This window comes from Mustela lutreola, chromosome 12 (assembly GCF_030435805.1).
Source record: "Mustela lutreola isolate mMusLut2 chromosome 12, mMusLut2.pri, whole genome shotgun sequence".
In the NCBI taxonomy this organism is placed as follows: Eukaryota; Metazoa; Chordata; class Mammalia; order Carnivora; family Mustelidae; genus Mustela; species Mustela lutreola.
Window position 1 is genome coordinate 11,449,535 of NC_081301.1, and position 24,441 is coordinate 11,473,975.

General features: G+C 37.4%; 1 protein-coding gene across 3 annotated transcripts in view; it reads left to right on the forward strand.

The window, feature by feature from the left end:
* Positions 1 to 24,441, forward strand: part of STRBP (spermatid perinuclear RNA binding protein) — a 145,361-nt gene that overhangs the window by 86,904 nt on the left and 34,016 nt on the right. For all 3 annotated transcript variants that reach the window (XM_059143363.1, XM_059143361.1, XM_059143362.1), the window contains exons 6-12: positions 6,189 to 6,280; positions 6,818 to 6,913; positions 7,993 to 8,104; positions 8,767 to 8,864; positions 9,072 to 9,183; positions 22,131 to 22,223; positions 22,641 to 22,840. In XM_059143363.1, coding sequence (XP_058999346.1) covers positions 6,189 to 6,280; positions 6,818 to 6,913; positions 7,993 to 8,104; positions 8,767 to 8,864; positions 9,072 to 9,183; positions 22,131 to 22,223; positions 22,641 to 22,840 — 803 coding nt within the window. The remainder of the gene's footprint in view (positions 1 to 6,188; positions 6,281 to 6,817; positions 6,914 to 7,992; positions 8,105 to 8,766; positions 8,865 to 9,071; positions 9,184 to 22,130; positions 22,224 to 22,640; positions 22,841 to 24,441) is intronic.

Genomic DNA, 24,441 nt, shown 5'->3' on the forward strand with positions numbered 1-24,441 from the left:
CTTCTGTTATTTCTTTGAAAATAGTGAGAGGACATCAGGCTTCTTTTTTCCTGTGGTTTTGTATGCTTATGTGGGATTAGGTAATAGTTTTCTGTGATATCCTTAAGCTTGGTCTGTTGCCTCTGTAACTTTAATTTCTGCTCATAGAAGTTGGAAACAGAGACTGCACTGCACTCTTACTAGAAGACTAGTTACTGTAAAATACTCTCTGTTCAAGGTGTTTGTATTACTCAAGGATCCCAAGACCCCTTTTTTGAGCTGTAACCTCCCAGCCCTGTTGAGTCACTGTTATCTTTTACAATCTGTGCATTTTGTCTAACTTAGGCTTTTTCAAAATGCTTTTTGATCTGCACTGCCATTTTTGTGTATTCCTGAGCAACTTTTATGATCCAGCGTGACTGAGCATTTAAGACCTAGGCTTGTGATTCTGTAGGACTTGTTTCTTCCTACCAGACAATTCCTCTCACTTTGATGCGGTTATTTTCAGCTGCATGGGTGAAAGTACGGGATTCATTTGGGTTCCAGGAATTTCTAAGACTGGGAGATATCCCTCTTTTCAAAATCTCCACTCCCTTTCTTTCTCAGTATTTAAAAAATATGCATTGTAACTCTCTTTGAGGAGACACTTTCCTATTGAACCGCAACAGCTCCCCTCCCTGCAAAACAAACCAACTTTTCACAGTACATATACACTTACATCTTTCTCTTCCCTTTCTTCACTTGGTGCATATTTGGGTAAAATCTAAAAAAGGGGAAAAAGCGTGGTTGCAAGCAGGGAGAACCAGAGGACTGGGGCAGCTGAGAACATCAAACTTAACCCCTAAGGGTTGTCTCTGCAGAAGTAGGTCTAACTTGTCATTCAGACTGCTACTTAAATTTTCAGTGGCCAGAGTATATAGTGAATCTCTTTAGTATTGCTTACTCTTTCACAGGTAAAATCCCTCCCGTGCTGTCAGTTGTCTTGCCATATTCCAAACCTTTACTTCAAGGCCCTGTAAAATACCCGTTCCCCATCACTATATGCTTCCTGTTAAAGAAGGGATAGGAGATTAATTGGGGCGCCTGGGTGGCTCAGTGGGTTAAGCCGCTGCCTTCGGCTCAGGTCATGATCTCAGGGTCCTGGGATTGAGTCCCGCATCGGGTTCTCTGCTCAGCAGGGAGCCTGCTTCTCTCTCTCTCTCTCTCTGCCTGCCTATCTACCTCCTGTGATCTTTGCCTGTCAAATAAATAAATAAAATCTTTAAAAAAAAAAAACAAAAAAAGAAGGGATAGGAGAAGAAGCACTTAGCGCCTGGCAGTTAGGAGTTCGATTTTTTTTTTTTTTTTAAAGATTTTATTTATTTATTTGACAGAGAGAGATTACATGTAGGCAGAGAGACAGGCAGAGAGAGAGAGGAGGAAGCAGGCTCCCTGCTGAGCAGAGAGCCCGATGTGGGACTCGATCCCAGGACTCTGGGATCATGACCTGAGCCGAAGGCAGAGGCTTAACCCACTGAGCCACCCAGGCGCCCAGGAGTTCGATTCTTAACTCCATTAGGTACTCATGCTGTGTGATCTTGACAGGTTTCTTCATTTTAAACCGTGGATAAGAAATACTTTAGAAAGGTGTTTGAGGTCAAATGACAGAATTTATATAATGTGACCTGTACTATACCTAATTTGCTCAATTAATAGTGGTAGTGATAGTTACATTTACTCAGCTTATACTAAAAAGACTCCCAGTGCAAAGTCATGTACTAAAACTGCCTTCACTTCATAACGAGAATAATGAATGCTTGATAGATCTGAGGCACTGAACCTAAACACAGATAAATTCTTCAACATCCACTGAAATGTAGTATTAGAATCAGTATACTGTATTTGCTGCAGTGCTAATAATGAGCTAATTTGTTATATACTTTATGATTCATCAAGAGGTGGGTATGTTTTTCCCTACCCACGTCCTTTATCCCTAGGGCCTAGAATGGTACCTAATACACTGTGGGTGTGCTGCACCCCTGCAAAAAAAAAAGAAAAAAAAATCTGTTAAATGAATTTTTGTAGCCAGCACATTACCTGATTAAATAGGACTGTGTGGTGTGTAAGAAGCTTTAACAATGGGCATCTTGATACTCAAGCAATGTATATTGAGGATTTAGCTGTGTTAAAGTATTTTATAACTTACTATGTTAGAAGCATTTTCTTATACATGATTTAACCTTGACAGCAGCCCTATGAGGTGGCTATCTGCCTTGCTTGATAAATGAGGAACATCTCAGGTTTTACCGAGCTCCTCCCACTCTGAAGTCCAATGTGCTGTCTGCTCCCATTTCTCTCTAGGACGAGTGGAGGAGCCTCTTAGCTGATATAGTTATTCTCAGCCTCACAGGGTCTCAGCTTCTTTCAGTGCTTGTGATTTTAAGAAGTATGTTTGCTATGAGGGTGGTAAGTTAGCTATTATATTTACAATGCAATTCGAAACCAGGTGGATAGGGAACCTACAACAAGTCTTATGGCTTAGGCTAAGTAAGATGAACCTCTGTCCTAAGTACTGAGGTAGATTTTTAGGGGTTCACAGAGAATCTGCTCAAAAGTCCCGTTTCACATACTGGTGCCAGTATGAACTTCTGGTGTGTCTTGGCCATTCACTAGCATGAGTTCTGCAAAATGGAAGTTCTCACAGTCCAGAGATCACAACTGGGATTATAACGACGCTGTAGGCTTTATTTTCCTATCTTCCCCAGCTGCTAGACCCACACTATCCAGTGCAAATCTTTAGCCATTATCTTTCCAGTGGCTGGCTGCCTGCTGAAGCATTGAAGAAAAGTCATATCGAGTGGTGTTTCTACCATAAATTAGGAAAACAGTGCTCTCTGTTTTACCTAAGTGCTGCATTTACCTGTCTGCGTTATTGTGGCCTAATGTTTTGCATGGACAGTGGCTTGGTGCCTAGTATCTGCTCTTCACAAAGCCTCAAAGGAATTGAGAGAAAGGGCTGCCAGGATATCTTCAGGCTTACTAGAAAATTCTGTCAGCATGAATTCAGTGGCTCAGCTACGTCCAGATTGTCAAGGAGGCCATTATGATAACCCAGCTCAACTATTTTACCTTTGGAGAATCCCGGTTCCTCACAAATAACTTTCATTTAACACAGTCATGTTCTGGCTTTTCCCCACCCCATCTCTAGACTAGCAGTTTGTTAACAGAGAACTAGCTTGCAGGTAAAGGGATTGAGAGAAACTGACCAACATTTCCTGCAGTACCGTATATTTCAGGTGGATTTCTGGTCACTGATCTAACCTCTAATCAAATAAGCAAAGTTAGGCATAGTAGACTTGTGTTCCAGTGCTTCCATTGTTCAGAATGTTTCATGTGCCTTCATGCCCTGATACCAGGTTCCTGAGCAATAAATTTTTAAAAGCTGTTTTTCTTTGCTTTTGGCATTTTTGTCACTTCTCAAGCCCCTCCCCTCAGCTGTTTCTCATCTGTTTTACTGGACACTGAAGGAAAATGAAATGGCTCACAGTTTCATTGTTTTTAATTTGAAGACTCCAAATTCAGAAAAGTTTTGCTTCTCCACAAAATTGAAACACCTTTGTTAAAGTTCACACAGAATGTTAAGCTTGAGATTTTACTATGAAAAGCAGCATTGTTTTTCCACCAAATGCCCCATAAAACTATTATTTTTATATAAAGCAAATAGGCAAGCAGGGCTTGCAAGCAAGCATTGCAGTGCCATATGAATTTATATTGTTTTAAAATAAGTAACTTTGAAGATAAAATGAGATGAGTTATTATATTTCTTCTGCTGTTTCCCACCTCATGAATATTGAAACATTCTGGATCTTTGGACTTTTTGACTACGAGAGCATGAAGAAACATGGCCATTCTGGTAGTGATGTAAAGGGAGTCCAGGGCAAGCCTTCTGTTCACTGCCTGTGCCTTTCATCTCTTTTTAGCAGAATCTATTGCCTCCAAATGTTGACTGTCTGTAACAAGATGATACCTATTTTTTTTTTTTTTAAGATTTTATTTATTTATTTGACAGAGAGAAATCACAAGTAGATAGAGAGGCAGGCAGAGAGAGAGAGAGAGAAGCAGGCTCCCCGCTGAGCAGAGAGCCCGATGCGGGACTCGATCCCAGGACCCTGAGATCATGACCTGAGCCGAAGGCAGCGGCTTAACCCACTGAGCCACCCAGGCGCCCTATTTTTTTTTTTTTTAATAAGAGTTTGTGATGAAAATCTGACCTTGGGAATGAAAGAAGTTACCTAAATATTTTTACTGTTGTTCCCCTTTAAAAATATCTGTGTTGCAGTGGACATTATTTGCAAGCTGTGACCACTGGACAAAAATACCAGAAAGGTCGAAAAGACCTTTGGTTTGCCTTGTCTTTTCCTATGCAAATTTCCTCTGACTCACTCCTGTCTTCCATTGCCCCCTTTTCTAACACTCCTGCTAAGATGACTGAATAAAACTTATCTTGCCTTACTTTTAATTTGAAGTTTAAAGTCTCAAAAAATAAGTACATTCCATGTTTTTTCTTGAGATTACATTACTTAGCAGTCAGTCAACCTTTGTCATATCTAACTTTTAGGAGATTCTAATCATTTATAGGAGTTTGTTTTATCTGGTACATGAGCTTTACAAAGATGCTTGTATTGACCATAGTTCTATTAAAATGAGTTAATTGTATGTTTTACGTTATTAGAAACAGAGTTAAGCAAATCCGGGAACTAGATCCTCTCTGAAGTAAATACCCATAGGATATGGCTACATATTCATAATATATCTATGTTTATAAATTACATTAATAGGTTTTTTTTGTTTGTTTGTTTGTTTTGAGGGTTCACGTTTTATGAGTAAAATGGGGCAGTGAAATGAGATCCTGTGTCATAAACTTGTGGGCAGAGGTTAGAATGTGAAGCAATGCAAGTATCTGCTGTAGAGCTCACCTGGTCAGAAAATAAGTGTGTAGCACTTCAGCCTTTAGAACATTGCAGCCAGGGGAGAGAGCCACGGTTTGTTCTTTCATCGATCTGTTTTCTGTTGGGCATTATGCCTTTGGTTTCAGTTCATAGAATTCTGTCAATTAGAATATGAGGAATCCAAAAAGTATCAGTGGTCTTGTATCCCATTTAAAAATATTTGCAGTGTATCAGTTGGCCCACACAAACCCTTCTGTGACTGTTAGGATTATACTAGGAAGAAGTGTTGGATGGGCTCTCCTACATCTAAGAGTTCTTACAAGGAAATGGCGAATCTGACTTAAATGGATTAGACAAAGAATTATCCCTCAGGAAATATTTGTATGTTATACATTATAAATAATTGTACCAATTTTGCTTAAAAGCCTAGGAGTTTAGAGGAGATATAAATTTGATGATCCATACTTGGATTTAGTTTCCTGTGACATCTTCTCAGATGGGGATATTTATCATTAATCACATGTTTGAATTCTTTTACTGCTCTGGGCCATCTAATCCAACTTTAAAATGTTAAGGCAAGTCAGATAACTGTAATTAGATAGTATTCTTTGTTGCCTTTTCTTTCTTTTTTTTTTTTAAAGGTAGATAAAACTTGAAATATTCCAATGTACTTCATTTTTGTAGTTGTAACAATTTTGTTTTAGGAAAGAAATAATGAGAGAATTTAAGGTGACATTTGAAGAGTTCTCATCAGTGGAGCAAAGTATGAGTTTATTTAGTTGTAAAAAAATTAGATTCAGTGTATTCTTAGTAAGTCTCAAGTTATTTACATGAAAGTGCCCAGTTTCTCTGAAGAACCTGACCAGCAATTCCTCTGTAAAGGAAAGTCGTTATTGCTCCTGGTCCCAGATTTGTGCTCTTTGTGCCCCGCCAAAGGCAAAAGTGCTATGTACCTATTTTGTGCCTCTGTAATGTTATACACATGCTTAATAAGATCCCAGATTCTATGTAGCAGTGGTTATGTATTTGTTTACTGAATGAATGTTTCGTGCTCCTGCCCTACTTGTGCACAGAACGGCTCTGATGACTGTTTACTTAAGGAATCATTGTGCACGTAATTTAAGAAGAAAGCAACAAAACAAAGTTAAATCATGAAATCTTCTGAGAGTCTTATTAGTTCACTCGGATGCTGCTCTTCTTTTTATTTTTACTGTTTGGTAATTTGACAGGAACCCCTTGGTCAAATTGTATCTGTCTTTCTTTATTCCATTTTCCTATTAGAAAAGGTTGCGATGAAAGATCCTCCGGACTTATTGGACAGGCAGAAATGCCTGAACGCCTTGGCGTCTCTTCGACATGCCAAATGGTTTCAGGTTGGCTTTTTGTTATTATTTTATTGTTATTGTAGCCTTGTGCAGGTTTCATTTAGAACACCTGCCGCTTAATAATGGTTTCTGTGCATGTAATGTATAAAATGGGGTGCTTTCTACCTGGTAGCATTATTGTAGGAGTAAATGAGTTAATTTAGGTAAGGTGCAGAGTATAGCTTCTACTACAGTTAATGATGTTTAATTATCATGTATCTTTTTTGGCTTAGTACTCTGAATTTCAAATGATGACTTATAAAATACAAATAGGGATAAGAAAAGATAAGATAGATGGTTGCCCAGAATGGGATTGCCATGAGACTATAAAAGCTCTTTCGTAATATGCTTCCTTTACTTTAAAATCTGCCTTTCTAGATTACAGTTCTTCTGCTTTTAATAACTTAATTTTTTGGTTTGCTTGACAACTGATGACTGAGTGGCTGATTAGTATTCACTTTAAAGAACGTATCCATGATCCGTGTACTTAAAAACCAGAAGATTGGTTTTTCAACAGGGATATTGGAATCATTTTGTTTGTTTTAGGCAAGGGCAAACGGATTAAAATCATGTGTAATTGTCCTCCGCATTCTGCGTGATTTGTGCAACAGAGTTCCCACATGGGCACCATTAAAAGGATGGGTAAGTACTTATGGTTAAAAGCAAATTCTGTAGCCGTAGTTAGAGGAAATTACATGTAGAAATTACATGTTACTGTAGAATGGCTGCATTCTGAGTTAGGTGTGCATTATCTTTTCTCTAGAAAAATAAGTACATCTTTTTAATATACTTTTTTTACACATATAACCTGTCTCTTCTACCTCATTATATTCATATTGACCAAAAGGTTCTATACCTGTTAGAAGTGACTCTGTACTGATGGCTGATTACTATTCACCTACTGCCCGTGAAAGCCTCCTTGACTGGCACATTTCTCTTTCAGGGCTACTTCCATTTAAAATAAAAATTACCTGATATGCCAGGATATGGCTCCCATATCTCTTTTTCTTTCTCTTTGAGTGTAGACCCTTAAATATAAGTTTGTTTTAGTAAGTAGAGTTGGGCAAATAGTACACTTAATACAATTGTGGATGTAATTTATAATGTATATTGCAAAACTTATTTCATTTGGAAATTATTATGCTTGGCCCAGTCAAGACCACAGTGAAGAATGTTATAAAACAAAGCTATAAAGGGTCATTTTAGATTAATCTAGCCATTATTTGGTATAGTACATGAGTTTTTAGTTTATTAGCTATAGAGATTTGGTCTTTTGTTTATTCTAATAGTACTTGGGGCAGGCTGTCTGAAGTGAAGTTGTAGGTGGTTTGAGTGCTTCCTAGGTTAAGTAGGAGATAGGTGGGTTGGGTTTGAACATTGATTAGTTATTAGCTATTACTAACTTAGATGAAAGCTTGTTAAATATTTGTTAAATTAACTAAGTGATCACAGTTTCTTAATTGATCCTTTTAGGTTAACCAGAAACAAAGTTTTGGTAACAAAATGTCCTCTGAATATGTTATCTCAAAAATGATTGATTTAAAAACTGTGCCTGGAATGAAAGTTGATAATCAAGCAGGAGAAGTTTAACTGGGCCTTAGATATTAAATTGACTTTCACCTTTTTTGGCCTCCATTGTAGATAGAAATGTCAGCTCACATTTAACTGGAATCCTTTTAACACTTGGTGCATGTACTAATTTGTAATTTAATATCTTCTAGCCACTAGAGCTTATATGTGAAAAGTCTATAGGTACTTGTAATAGACCTTTGGGCGCTGGGGAGGCCTTGAGACGAGTAATGGAGTGTTTGGCATCTGGAATACTACTTCCTGGTAAGGGTTTCAAACTCTGGAGGCAGAAGAATCAGAAACATTTCATTTTAGTTTATTTTTTTAAAATATGTGCTAAATTTGTCCTCTGCACAGGAAAATGATGTGTAGGTGGTGTTTTGCTTGGAATGTTAGCAACTAGAATGTTTGAATGTTAGAGAAGTGCTATAAAACTCCTTCAATAACTGTAATTTATGTTTTATATGTACTAACATAAAAGGTACTAATAAGATATTGTGTCTGCTATGAATTTGCTTTACCTAGAGCTCTGAATTTGACAATGTAGATGTTTGGTTAAAGTGTTTGAAGTTCATTCTGTTTGCGGTCTGGTGTTTAATTTTGAAAAATTAAATTTGGTCTTATTTTACATACATAATCCCTTTAAAGATCTGGGATGGTTCATCATGCTGTTTCTAAATTCTCAGAGTAAGACCCAATTTTGTCCTTAGATATGCAAGTGATTTCCAGTAAAATAAGGACATTTAAGTGTTAACATATTGAAAATGAGTGTCCTTTTTATTCCATTTAATTGAGCAGACTTTTAACCTAGTTCCTCAGTTTTTTTTTCTTTTTCTCACCATTCTTTTTTCTCTTTTGTGTTAGTTCATGGAATTCTAAACTCAGTTCTAAGTGGTGCTTGTGTCTTTCTTTTGCCTTTGCCAAAGGGGGTCCTGGTCTACATGATCCTTGTGAGCGAGATCCAACAGATGCTCTCAGCTATATGACCGTCCAGCAAAAGGAAGATATTACCCACAGTGCACAGGTAGAAGATGGGGCATGTCACAGTGATCTGTTAGAGTGAGAGATCATAACTTTATTTTCTGAATCATTTAAACACTTTTTTCTTGGCTGTTATTAGGGCTTTTGTCATCATAAGGATAACATTTAATGAGTGTCTTTTTAGTTATGTGTACTAAAGACTTTATGAATGGCCACTGAAATTTGAATAAATATAATCTTTTGTCTTTAGCATGCACTCAGACTATCAGCCTTTGGCCAGATTTATAAAGTGCTGGAGATGGACCCCCTTCCATCTAGTAAGCCTTTTCAGAAATATTCCTGGTCAGTTACTGATAAAGAAGGTGAGTGTTTTATTGGGAGTGGGTGTGGTCAGTGGTGGAAATGGTCATGGACTGCATCTGTTGTTAGAGTGGAGGGAACTTTATTGTTAATCCAAGTTGTGTATTGCTTTTCTTGCGGACTTTCTTTGCTTTTCTCCCATCTAACATCTAAGAGCTTTTCTCCCATCTAACAGCTTAATACAATTTATTCTTAGTAGTGACAAACTCACTTAGCTATGTTGCCCAGATTCAGGTCTCTCCAGTTTATGTTGGTTGAAGGGGAAAAGATGAGCCATAAGCCGAGAGAAGATGTTATCATGGTCCCTGACCAGTTAGATCTTTGTCATGCTTGGAAGTGTTATGTAACTAAGAAAGAGAAAGATCTAGAAGAGGAGAAAATTATACTGGAAAATTCAGGACTATTCCATTTGACCTAGTCTGTCTGAACTCGCAGTTTCAACAGAGTATCATAGGCCTTGGGGTCTGTATGACCTTGGTTGGTTCCAATCAAAGCTCTACTACTTACTAGGTTTAGGCCTTGAGCAATGGGTTCATCTCTCTCTGGGGATATTACCCCCACTTCATTGGCTGATGTCACATTAAAATGCCCAACTCAGTGCCTGGACTACAGTAGATACTGAGACGTGAATCACTTACTCACCTCATTGTGCACAATACACGTCCCCTTACCCTTCCCTTATTCTTGTTATGCTAGAAAGTGGGATGTTTAACACAAGTTACTCTTTACCTGGGACTCAGCCCATCTCCCATAGTAGATATTATTCTAATAATTTTTATATGACAAAAGTAGTGCAGTGGCTTACTCTATCTATTTAGGCAACAGAATTCTGGTGGGTTGTAGGTTAAAATACTTTCCAGGGAGTCCACAAAACCAAAACTGTTTCTTGATAATACTAAGTCTTCTTCCTCTTTTTTTTTTTTTTTTTGTCTTTTCCATTCTTTGTCTCATGAGTGTGCACAAGTTTCTAGAGGCTGCATGTGACGTGTGATAGCATCATCACTCTGGCGAATGGAATGCTTTTTTGTGTAATCCTATGTTGAAATTGTTTTAATTTTGAATATGCTAAATATTGATAGATATTACCCAAAAAACAAAGCTCTTCGAGTGTTCAGTAATTTTTTAAGAGGATAAAATGATCCTGAGATTAAGAATTTGAGAATCACTGCCTAATGCTGTAAACTTCTCAGGGGTAATGAATTCTCCAGATGCTACTACGTAGCTTAAAAACCTATGCTCAGTAAGTATTTGTGGAATGAAAGCTACTTTCTTCCAGAGGGTGCTCACACAGCAGCAAAGATTTTTTTTTTGGCGTGGTGGGGGGCGGGGATGGAGGGGGCAAAGATTTTTTTGAAAATGATACACATAGCCATGTGACATTAAGCACTGTCTGTGATTGAGTAAAATTTTCAAATATTTATAGAGATTCTTGTGATTGGTGTAGAAAATTTTGTTTGAATCATTGAGTTCATAATAGCTCTTTTGGTTTTGTGTTTTTTCTTTCATTAGATAGTAAAAATATATCTACTGTTGCATGGCTTAGGTTTTTTGTTGTTGTTGTTTTGTTTTAACTTTAAAGGTCTTTTTCAAAAGTTAGGAAACTGCTGATCTGTCAATTTATAGCTTAAAATAGAACCAGACTGTCAGTGTTTGTATTCAAGCAGTATCAACTACTGAAAGCCATGAGCTGGGCAAGTCACTGACCACTCTTGCCTTAGCTATAGGAGGAGGGGACCATGTCCATTGCCTCCAAACTTTATGGCATTGTTCCTTATATCTTCATGTTTTTAGTATCTCGCTTCCTAACATTGGCATTTAAACTTTATTCTTGTAATTCTTGGTGATTTCACTATGCACTCAAATGATTTTTTTTCCTAAAATTTTGACTTCTTAGTTCCCTGGTTTCCTCTTCGACAAATATGTTGTCTTCTATCCTACCTCAGTTACTCATACTGTGGACATACCCTAGACCTATCCTCAGTAACTCTACCCTCTCCATAATCTTATTTTTAAAAATACCACTTCTAACTGCCTCTTGTCATCATCATTCTCTCTAGAACCCTTACTCCAGTTCTCGAGCCTTCCTGCTGATTCTGTTACCTTTTCATAGTTTCTCAACTTCCTTGTGTTCCCTCTTCTGTCCCTTCTCTGCTTATATTCCATGGTCCATCATTTTGATGACTTCCTAGCACATGCGTTCACTTTCTCGAGCTTTTCTTCCTGGCACAGTTCTGACTCTGGGGAAATCTAACTCTTTGCCTGGACCAGGATGTTGAACATTGTTGGAGGAAAAATAAAGTCATCTTGACTTTTCCCTTTAGGTCTCAGGTGTAAATAACCTTAAGTAGACTGTTTGTGTTGTCCACCAATCCTCCTGTAAGTTCTGGAATTCTCCAGTTTTCCGAGATAACTGTTTTACACCTTTTCTCATTCCATACTTCTCTTCCAGCACTTCACCGTCATCCGATGATCTTGTTTGCTCAAAGGACTAATATATTTGGATAAGGTCCCTTGACTGTGATAGACTATCCAGGCTCTTAAGACCAATCTTTCTACTTCTCTATACATGGACATTATTCCAGCAGTTCTCTCTTTTCTCACCAGCATCAACTCTTCCCTTTCTAGTGGATCATTCAGTATAAAAACCCGCTGTAATGCCTCCTGTTTGAAAGATGTAACTAAGGGTGCTTGAGTGGCTCAGTTGGTTAAATGTCTGCCTTCAGCTCAGGTCATGATCCCAGGGTCCTGGGATTGAGCCCTACATCAGACTCTTTGCTCAGCAGCAGTCTGCTTCTCCTTCTCCCCAGCCCCTGGCTCGTGCTCTCTACCCTGCTCCAAATAAATAAATAAAATCTTTTTAAAAATTTAAACATGAAACCAAACTCCTCCCATCCCCCCATTTTGTAGTTTCCTCCAACCGAGTCCCATTCTCTGCTTCCCTTTATAACCAGAATTTTTGGAAAGAGTAGCGTATTCTTTCTCCTTCCCTTCACTCACTCCTTTCCTTCACTAATCAGGCTTTCTTCCTCACCACTCTATCAAAGTCTTTGTTGTGACCTTCATGTTACTGGCACTCAGCAGTTAGTTTTCATCTTAGCTGACTTTTTAGCCACATTTGATGCAGATGAACACTTTTTTTCCTCCCCAATTTTGTTACGATATAGTATGTATACAGAAAAGTACAAAACGTATCATTTAGAAAATAATGATTAAGGGGTATGTGGGTGGCTCAGTCTTTAAGTGTCTGCTTCAGCTCAGGTCATGATCCCAGGGAGCCCTGCATTGGGCTCCCTGCTCAGTGGGAGGCCTGCCTCTCCCTCTCCCAATCTCCCTCCCTGTATTTCCTCTCACTGTGTTGGTCTCTGTCAAATAAAGAAAATCTTTAAAAAAAGATTAAAAAAATCACATGCAGTCACCAGCCTTGTTAAGAAACAACATTGTTAGCTTCTCAGAAAGTATCTTCTTGTCTCTCTGTATCACCTCCCTGCCCCTGAACTAGTAACCATTCCTGACTTTTTGATAATCATTTCCTTGATTTTCTTTATAGCTTTTCCACCTGTGTATGCTTTCCTAAACAGTTTGATATTGCCTACAATTTTATAGAAAGGGGCTCAAACTAAGTTTAATCTTCTATGATTGGCTTCTTTCTCTTCCGTATTGTTTGAGATACATTCATGTTGCTGCATGGAGCTAATGTTTGTTCATTATAGTAACTGCACAGTATCCATTATGATTGTACCACAACTAATCCATCTACTTTTGCAGGACATTTGGATTCTTTTAATTTTTTGGCATCCACCTGCAATATTGCTTTGAGCATTTTTATATGTGCCTCTTGGGGTGTATATCCAGGATTTACTGTAGGCTAGCATATGGTTTAATAAATAGTTATATATATATATATATATATATATATATATCAGTTTATACCTTGACCAGCAGTGTGTGAAAATTCCTGGTGCCCTATATCCTCAGCAGCATTTAACATTGTCATACACTTTTTCTGACATGAAATACTACTACTCATTTGACTTCTAGGTCATTATTTTCTCTTGGTTTTGTTTGTTTGTTTGTTTGTTTTTAGCCACAGAACCATTTCCTCAGCTTTGTTGGCTTTCCCCCATCTTCCTGATTTCTGAATATTTGAGTGTCGCAGAGTGCAGTCCTCAGAGTATTTATCTTTATTTACACCTGATTTTCAGGTGACCTCATCTAGTCCCTTGTCATGAAATATATATGTATCTCTACTACCAGCCGTAGCCACCAGCCTCTGACTGTAGACCCAGATATCCAGAGGCCTCTGCAGTATCTCCACATGGATGTCCAAGAGACATCTCATAGGTGTCTAAAATCAAAATTCCTGTCCTTAACCCTGCCTCTGATCTGCTCTTTCCATAGTTATCCCTGTCCCAGTCATTAGAAACTGTGTGCTTAGGTCAGACACCTTCACCCTTAAATCCTCTTTTTCACTCTGTCCAGATCAGTGGCAAATCCTTTCTATTTTCCTATTTTCAAAATATGTCCAGAATTCAGCTGTTTCTTTAGCTCCTTCACTGCTCGTCATCATCTCTTTCCGAATTATTGCAATTATCTTTCCTATCTGGTCTTCCATCTTCTGCCCTTGCCCTTGTTGTTTGTTCTCAGCAAAGCTGTAGGTCTTTTTTTTTTTTTCCCCCTTCTTAACATTTTATCTGGAAATAATTACAGATTCACAGGAGGTTGCAGACGGTACAGAGAGGTCACCATGTTCCCGTCACCCAGTTTTTCCCAGGTTATATCTTATGTGACTAGAGTACACTATCAAAACCAAGAAATTGATACTGATATATTTTATGCATTTTTATCACATGTGTAGATTTGTGTAATCAGCGTCACAGTCAAGATGCAGAACTATTTCACTACCACCCTGATCTCTCTCATTTTGCTTCCTTGTAGCCACACTCAACTCCTCTCCTTCAGCTGTCCCCAAGACCTGGAGACCATGCATTTTTCTCAATCTCTATGATTTTGTTATTTCAAAGATTTTATATAAATGAAGTTATACCACATGTGATCTTTTGAGAGTGCTGCATGCCCACCCCCACCCCAGCCCCAGCCTAATTTCCTTATAGTCCATCCAGGTTATTGTGTGTATCAGTTAATTCCTTTTTATTCTTCAGTAGTATTCTATGACATGGATGAGCCAGAGTTCGTTTAACCACACACCTGTTTTGGACACCTTGTTTGCATCCAGTTTTGGGCTGTTACAAATAAAGCTGCTACAAACGATCTCTTGTAGATTTTTGTGAACAGTTCACAAAAACATAATTTTTGTTTCTTAGATTGGCCAGCAGTTTTCCTTTGTTGTAATGTTTTGTCAAGTTTTGGCTCTAAGATTATGCTGGCCTATAAAGTGAACTGGGAAGTGTCCATTCTTTTTCTATTCCTTGGAAGAATTTGTTGAAAATCTATGTTATTTATTCCTTAAATGTTTAGAAGAATTTATCATTTGTGAGAAGGTTTTATTTTTATTTTTTTAAAAGATTGTATTTATTTGACAGACAGAGATCACAAATAGGCAGAGAGGCAGGCAGAGAGAGAGAGGGAAGCAGGCTCCCCACTGAGCAGAGAGCCCGATGATGGATTTGATCCCAGGACCCTGGGATCATGACCTGAGCCAAAGGCAGAGGCTTTAACCCACTGAGCCACCCATGCGCCCCTGTGGGTAGGTTTTAAATTATGCATCTAGTTTCCTTAATAAGGAAAGGGCTGTTTCCTTCTTCACAGAATTTTGGTAAATTATGTTTTTCTAGGAATTTGTCCATTCTACCCAAATTTAAAGTTTATAATATAGTTTATATGATTTTATTTTTTTTATTGTCTGCAGTATCTTTAGTGATGTGCTCTTGTGTACATTTTACACCTCCTCTCTTTCCTGATCACACTCACTAGAGGTTTATCAGTTTTATCTTTAAAAAAAAAAAATCAACTTTGGGGATGCCTGGGTAGCTCATTTGGTTGAGCATCTGACTCCTGGTTTGGGCTCAGGTTGTGAGATCAAGCCCCAGTCAGGCTCTGTGCTCAGCAGGGTTTCTGCTTGAGATTCTCTCCCTCTCCCTCTCTCCACCCCTCCTTCCGCCCCTCCCTCTGCTTGCACTCGTATACTCTCTCTAAAATAAATAAATAAATCTTTTAAAAAAATCAGCTTTGGCTTTGTTGGTTATCTTCTGGTATATGCTTAAATTCTATTTCATTCATCTGTGCTCTTATTGTTTGATTTTCCTCACTACCTTCTTTGTTTTTTGTTTGTTTTTTTGTTTTGTTTTGTTTTCTTTAGCTTTTTGAGATAGCTGAATACATTATTAATCTCTTGGTCTTTCATTATATGTACTACTAAGGCCATAAATTTTCCATTATAAGTCCGATTTATGTGCATTACACTTTTTTTTTTTTTAAGATTTATTTTAGAATGTAGGGGGAGGGGCAAAGGAAGAGGGGGAGAGAATCTGAAGCAGACTGAGCACAGAGCAGATGGAGGGCTTGATCTCAAGAATGAGATGTTGACCTGAGCTGAAATCAAAAGTTGGATGCTTAACTGACGGAGCCACCCAGGCACCCCGTGTTACACTCATTTTAAAAAAAGATTATTTATTTATTATAATATTATTAAAATAAATTATATTTATAATTTATTATTATATAATACTATATAATAATTATTATATTTATTATAATATATAATTTATTATATATTTATAATTATAAATTATATTTATAATTTATTATAATATTACTTATTATTTAAAGAGAGTGAAGGCAAGAGGGAGCACAGAGGGAGAAGGAGAAGCGGACTCCCTACTGAGCATGGATCCTGATGTGGGGTTCAATGTGGGGCTCCATCCTAGGACCCCAAGATTATGACCTGAGCCAAGGGCAGATGCCCCACTGACTGAGCCATCCACATGCCCCTACACTCCTTTGACATGAGTATTTTCTTTTTTCTTTTTTCTTTTTTTTTAAGATTTTATTTATTTATCAGAGAGAGAGAGAGAGGGGGAGAGAGCAAGCACAGGCAGACAGAATGGCAGGCAGAGGAAGAGGAAGAAGCAGGCTCCCTGCTGAGCAAGGAGCCCGATGTGGGACTCGATCCCAGGACGCTGGGATCATGACCTGAGCTGAAGGCAGCTGCTTAACCAACTGAGCCACTCAGGCGTCCCAACATGAGTATTTTCATTCTTAGTTAGAACTATTTTTTGTTTTCCCTTGTTTCAGCTCTTTGACACATGAGCCATTTAGATGCCATCGTTTCATTTCCAGACAAATGAGGATTTTCAAGTTATCTCTTTTTGTGTACTTGCTTATTCTGCCACCTGAGAACATACTTTTTATGATTTCTGTCCTTTGATATTTCTCTCTCTTTTTTTTTTTTTTAAAGATTTTACTTATTTATTAGAGCGTGCAGCAGAGGGAGAGGGAGAAGCAGGCTTCATGCTGAGCAGGGAGCCCAATGAGGGTCTTGATCTCAGGACCCTGGGATCATTTACCTAAGCCAAAGACAGATGCTTAATGACTGAGCCACCCAGGTGCCCCTAATCATTCTTCTTCATAAAGTGCGTTTTTGAGAACTCAATCATTTGGGTCCCTTTTGGGTCTGTTTCTGTTGTCTGCTCTGTCCCTTGATTTTTGATCACATTATCTTGTCTTCTCATTTACTTAGTTATTGTGAGTGCTGGAGACTTTAAATGAGCAGTTGTAGAGAATTTAAAAGCTAGAATAACGATATTTTGGAGGATTTACATTTGTTTCTGGGTGATGGCTAGTGGAATTGGTGATCCTGGATCATTTGAATGAAATTAGGGATTAAGATGGGCTTGAGTCCATGTGTGATGCAGACTATTTTCTATTTTATTTACTTCCAGTGTATGATATTGCAGAGGCCCAGTCCCCAGTGTGGGGGATTCAGCGGGCCTTCTTTGCTTGGTGAACTTCAGTTTTTGACCCCTGTGTCCTGAGTGCCTGCTGAAAGTTACTTGGTCCAGTTCCTATTAGTGGCTTCTTCTGGATTTGGAGAATGCACCTAGGGGAAATACGGCCTCTAGTGCCCAGTTTCCTTTATCTTGCAGATCTTGACTGCACAGTTCTTTAGTGTCCAGGAGTAGCTTTTTTTTCTCCTACATTTTGTAGGAATTTCTCTTTTGTTTTTCCCAGGAAGGCTTTTTTTTTTTTTAAAGATTTATTCATTTGAAAGACAGATCACAAGTAGGCAGAGAGGCAGGCAGAGAGAGAGGAGGAAGCAGGCTCCCCCCTGTGCAGAGAGCCCTATGTGGGGCTCGATCCCAGGACCCTGAGATCATGACCTGAGCTGAAGGCAGAGGCTTTAACCCACTGAGCCACCCATGCGCCCCCCAGGAAGGCTTTTTGAATTTACTTACTTCTCATACTGGTAAGTGGAACTTAAGTATTTTGTAAAAGTTCCTTTAGTGAATTGGTGGTAGCTAGGTTGATCGTTACTGCTCCTCCTTGTCTTCTGTAATCGTCCCCTTCTTTTTTAGGCTACTCCAACCACTCAGTCCTTTATGGTATTTTTCAGTATGTTCCTATCTTAACACCTTTGTATTTGCTGTTTTCTTTGCCTGGGGTTCTTCCCCAAATTGCTGAATGGCTCACTCTGTTATTTTCAATAGGTCTTCATCAGAGGGTCACCGTATCAGTGATGAGCACCACGTACAAAATAGCAACACCTCCACCCCATCAAGTCTCATATTTTTCTCCCATTTGCTGTCCATCGTATGACATGGAGTTAGTTTCCACCTCTGTGCCTAAACTCCAGGAGACATCGTTTTGTTCTGTTACATGTCCAGCACCTAAAATTGTCCTCAGTTAGGGGCATCTAAGTGGCTTAGTCAGTTCAGTATCTGACTCTCAATTTCGACTCAGGTCATGAGGTCCGGGTCATGAGATCAAGCCCCCTTGTCAGGCTCTGCGCTGGGAGTGGAACTTGCTTAAGATTCTCTCTGCGCCACCCCCTTCTTTAAAAAGGAAAAAAGAAAGGAAATGCTCAATTAATATTTATTGTTGAATGAATATAAGAATGAAATTATGATTAAAGCATGGGCTTCATAGGTGCTTGTGAGGATTAAATAAGTTAATCCATTTAAGTGACGACATTTACAGTTAAGGTATTAAGCACAGTGCCAGGCATATGGTAAGTTCATATATTATTTTTCTTTCTTTTTTTTTTTTTTAATTTACTTTAATTTTTTTTTTTCCAGTGTTCCAAAATGCATTGTTTATGCACCATATCCAATGCTCCATGCAATATATGCCCTCCTTAATATCCACCACCGGGCTTACCCATACATACTATTTTTCAAAACTGTTGCCTCTCAAATGATCACTTCTCATTTCTAGACATTATAGAGACTGAAAACTTCTTGGCTTTTTGTAAAGCAAGCCTATTTTTTTGCTCACATTACTATTATGATTAACACCAGATTTTACAACCCTGGGGCTGGGATGGTAGAATGAAGCTTATTAATCTGTGGAACTCTCTTTATGTAGGATTTAGAGAATAGATCTGTGTGTTTAAGCCAGTTTGTGATTTCCAGGCAATCAGGAAGCAGTTTTTAATGTAGCTTAATGAGTAAGAGTGATCGAATAGACATCATTCCTTTTTTAACTTTTATCTCATAAGAACTCCATTCTGGGAGACTGGCATGCTCACAGTTTTATGTAACACAAGTGAAATATGATACTAAGCAGTTACAAGCAAATATTGTTCTTTTTTTTTTTTTTTAAATTTTATTTATTTATTTGACAGAGAGAGAGAGAGAGAGAGAGATCACAAGTAGGCAGAGAGGCAGACAGAAGAGGGGGAAGCAGGCTCCCCGCTGAGCAGAGAGCCCAACATGGGACTCGATCCCAGGACCCTGAGACCATGACCTGAGCCAAAGGCAGAGGCTTAAGCCACTGAGCCACCCAGGTGCCCCGCAAATATTGTTCTTATTGAGGAGAACATCAAGATTGATTGACCCTGAGTGATAAGTATTGACTCAAGCAAATGCTGGGTCAGTGTTTACCACAAGGGATAGTAAATCTTGATGATCAGAGAATATATAGTTAATCTCAGTATAATTACAGAGTTTCACTAGAAGTATCTGGAAATCTTGTGGAATGAATCTCTTGAGTATAACTTACCTTTTGGAAAAGTCCAGCAACGACCTTTTAAGTTGAAGACACAGAGTTCTTTAAAGTCCTTACACATACTGATGAGCTTTTCCTTGATTGTTTTGAACTTCGACAGCCAGGTTCCTCCCTTATGCCTGACAGTGTGATCAGCTAGCTGCTTTGTTCAAGAAATTGGTAATCAGTTCAGTTAGTTTTCTTTTCCACACCCATTATATCATTTATAAGTCCTCATGTTAGTTTATAAAATAAAAGAGAAGGAGAAAGTATCTTTGATGTTCACCAAGTGTAGTGGAAATACATCTCTGTATTTGACGTAGGCAATGGCACAAGACTGCATGTCACACTGTTTCTTTCTTTTTTTTTTTTGACACTGTTTCTGATAACTTAGAAATTGTTTTAAAAGGTTGAGATGAGAGGAAAGTTGAAGATGGACTGTAAATAAAATCTTTTTTTTGAAGTTTTTATTTTAATTCTAGTTAGTTAATTTACAGTGTTATATTTTAGGTATAAAATATAATGATTCAGCAGTTCTATACATTACCTGGTACTTGTCATGGCAAGTGCACTCCTTAGTCCCCTTCATCCGTTTACTCAACCCTCACCCCACCTCCCTCTGTTAACCATCACTTTGTTCTCTATAATTAAGAGTCTGTTTCTTAATCTCTCTCTCCTTTTTCCCCTTTGCTCATTTGTTTTGTTTCTTAAATTCCATGTGTGAATGAAATCACATGGTGTTTGCTTTTTCTGACTGACTTATCGCTTAGCATTATACTTTCTAGCTCTACCCGTGTCATTGCAAATGACAAGATTTCATTCTTTTTTTTAATGACTGAATAATATTCCAGGGTGTGTGTGTATATAAAATAAAGAATGAGATATATACTGTATGTTTATCTTCACACACACACACACACCACATCTTTACCCATTCATCTGTTGGTGGACACTTGAGTTGCTTCCATGTCTTTTAGCTGTTGTGAATCAGGCTGCTGTAAACATCAGGGTGCTTCTATCCCTTTGAATTAGTGTTTTTGTATTCTTTGGGTAACCTGGTAGCATGATTGCTGGATCAGAGAGTAGTTTTATATTTATAACTTTTTGAAGAACCTCCATATTGTTTTCCGTGGTGGCTGCATGAGTTTGCATTCCCACCAGTGGTGCAGAGGGTTCCTTTTTCTCCACATCCTCCCCAACACTTGTTGTTTCTTGTGTTTTTTTATTTTAGCCATACTGTATGGTGGTAGCTCATCGTAGCTTTGATTTGCATTTCCCCAATGACTGGTGCTGTTGAGCATCTTTTCATGTGTTTGTTAGCCATCTGTATGTGTTCTTTGGAGAAATGTCTTCTGTCCACTGTTGGTTTTTGTTTTTTTGTTTTTTTATTTTTTAAGAGTAATCTCTAAACCCACTGTGGCGCTTGAACTCACAGCTCTGAGATTGAGTCATATGCTCCACGGACTGAACCAATCAGGCAGCCCTGTCCATTTTTAAATTGGATTGTTTGGTTTTTGAGTGTTGAATTGTGGTAATTCTTTATATATTTTCAATACTAACCCTTTATTGGATAGGTCATTTGCAAATATCTTCTCCCATTCCATAGGTTGCCTTTTAGTTTTGTTGTTTCTTTTGCTGTGCAGAAGCTTTTTATTTTAATGTAATCCCAATAGTTCATTTTTGTTTTTGTTTCCCTTGTCTCAGAAGACATATCTAGGAGAAAGTTGCTGTGGCCAGTGTCAAAGAGGTTATTGTCTGTGTTCTCTTCTAGGGTTTTATGGTTTAAGGTCTCACATTTATGTCTTTAATCCATTTTGAATTTTGTTTTTATGTATCGTGTAAAAAAGTGGTCCAGTTTCTTTTTTTTGGTGTGGCTGTTCGGTTTTCCCAACACGATTTGTTGAAGAAACTGTCCTTTTCCCATTCTGTATTCTTTCCTGCTTTGTTGAAGATTAATTGAGCATATACGTGTAGGTTTATTTCTGGGTTTTCTTCCAATTTTGTTCCATTGATCTGTGTGTTTATTTTTGTGCCAGTACCACATTACTTTGATTATGTAAATAAAATCTTGAGTAGGATTTGAGTAGGCAGACAAAAGGATGGTTTGTAGTATGAGAATTAGAGTCCCCAAAGAATAAGATGTTAATATGTGGGCTTAAAAATTTATACAAATAATAAATTACAGACATATCTGAAAAGACATAAATAAAAATAAGTCCTTTCCCCGAGATAACTGCCTTTAACATTTTGATATATATCTTTCTAGATTTTTTCCTGTTCATGCATATACAGGTGTAAAAAATCCAAAGATATTTGTGCAAATGTTTATCAGTACATGTGAATAAATAGGAAAATAAATACTGATATAAAGGGATAGTATTAAATTATTTCATAGAGATTCATTTAAGAATTTTTGTTATTATAGGGGCGCCTGGGCGGCTCAGTGGGTTAAGCTGCTGCCTTCGGCTCAGGTCATGATCTCAGGGTCCTGGGATCGAGTCCCACATTGGGCTCTCTGCTCAGCAGGGAGCCTGCTTCCTCCTCTCTCTCTGCCTGCCTCTCTGCCTGCTTGTGATCTCTCTCAATTAATCTCTCTCAAATAAATAAATAAAATCTTTAAAAAAAAAAGAATTTTTGCTATTATAAAATTATATATGTGGTAATTTATCAGTGAAAATACTGTGGTGTTTGTTTATTCCTAAGATTTTCCTTCCTGAAAATATTAGCTACATTTGGCAGAGTAAGTACACACATTGTTTTGACTGATAATCTCTCATAATTTTTTTAGGTGCTGGGTCTTCAGCTCTGAAGAGGCCATTTGAAGATGGATTAGGGGATGATAAAGATCCCAATAAGAAGATGAAACGAAACTTACGGAAAAGTACATAAAACCTTTCTTCTTAGAGAAGTGAAAAGATCTGTAGTCTCAGATAGAAAGATAAAAATTACAAAGTGACAAATTTGATTTGAATTAGAGTTTTAAGACTATATCTTACCTGAGAGATTGATGATTAGATAACTTTATTTTCTTTTCAGACTTCATTGCTTCAGATATATTAGTATTGACAAACGAAAATTGATGCTATAGTAGTTCATATCACGTGTACAATGAAATGTTAGTATAATTAACGTGATTTTACAATTACTTATGAAGTGAAAATAATTTATGTATGTGTTTTCAAATTCTTGTTTTTTAAAGCCTGGTGAATTTGTAGTGGTCACTTAGAATCTACAGATGCAAAGATTAAAATCAAAATGGTTTAATTTCTTACCTTTTTTTTTTGTTTGTTTTAAACAGTTCTGGATAGTAAAGCAATAGACCTTATGAACGCACTAATGAGACTAAATCAGATCAGGCCTGGGCTTCAGTATAAGCTCTTGTCTCAGTCTGGCCCTGTCCACGCCCCAGTCTTCACAATGTCTGTAGATGTGGACGGTACAACATACGAAGCCTCAGGACCATCCAAGAAAACAGCAAAACTTCATGTAGCAGTGAAGGTACAGTATTGCTTTTATTTAGCAGGGTTTTGTTATCTTATGTTGTAAATAAGGTGCTTACTTTTCGAAAATAACACAATTTTTAAAGATTTTAATGATAATGATTTGAAGATTTTTGTCACCTCTAGATTATAAAAATTTTTTTTGGTTATGAAATAATATGTATTGATTATATAGAATTTGGGAAATGCAGAGAAAAGTAAAGACAAAAACCATGGGGCAGATCATTAATATTTACGTATAGGATGTTTGTTTAGGTTGAGCTGACAGTGTATATAATTTATCCTCTGATTTTGTTTTCATTTACTGTGACATCAGTGTTTTCTTATATTATTAGAATCTTCACAAATAATTTTTAATGGCTGTATGATTAACCTGATATGGATATACTATTATTTGTTTAGACATTTTACTATTCATTGAATATTTTGCTGTTTGCAGACTTTTCTGGTCGTAAATAAATTTAATTATTATCTTCATGCATTTGGTGCTTTTACTGTATTTCAGAGTATTTCTATAGGGAATGCAGTCCCGGATTAAACCAGCCAATCATGGTTGTTTATAGGTTTGTAGAAAGTCCCTAAATCCTGGAATTTTTAGTATACTTGCTCTCTTACAGACAGATATAGAAATGTCAAAGATCAATTTTAATTTAAGAAAAGTTCTGTTATGTAACAGTATAGCATAAGATAGAATTGGTCTGTTTTCATGATCATTCCATTTTATAAGGATTATTAACATAGATGTAAACATTATCCTAGATTCTAAGGATACAGTAGTGAATAAAACAAACCCCTTGGCCTCCTAGAGCCTGCATTCTAGTGTGGAAAGGATTGGAGACAGACAATATACAATATACAATATGAATATACAAATGAATAAATGATAAGGCAGGTAGTAATAAGTGCACAGTGTAGGAAAATAATAACTAATCTGTAAACATATAAAACAACATACTATTTATGTTGTGTCTTGTTTATAAAAGGGGCGCTTCAAGTATGATGAAATAGTATGAGTTTAAAATGAGGCAGAAAAAATGAATCCAGGAATAAAGCTAAAAATACAGTTCAATAACTTAGCTGTAATGTATGCTGAGACTGAGTCACAAATTCAAATCTCAGTTCTCTAGGATCTGACTCAAAAAGCTTGTGAAATATCCCTTCACAGTGGCATAAGAACAGACATAAGAATAGTTGACTATAAGAATCATAGTTGTTTTGGTGTAGAGGTCAAGTGGGTTTTCTCCTTGAGTGGGTCTTCATAAAAGAGGATTGCAGTGACATCCTTTAACATCATATGTGATGCAGTGACAATTTGTGGGTTATTGCCTTTAATGTAAGCTGGTGGCCTCACATCAACTTGCAATTCAGTAAAATTTGGGAACTAAGAATAGCAGATTTTGTAATATGACAGGACTTAGATGCTATTTGTTCTCATAACTACTATTAACATTTTGGCATGTATTTTTTCCAAGCACCCCCACCTTTTTTAATCTGCAGTTCCAAAACCCAGAATGTGCTGAAAATGAAAAATAATTTCCGAGGTTTGATGAAAACTCACTTGATGGGAAAATCTGACCTGAATTGATGTAGAACGACTTT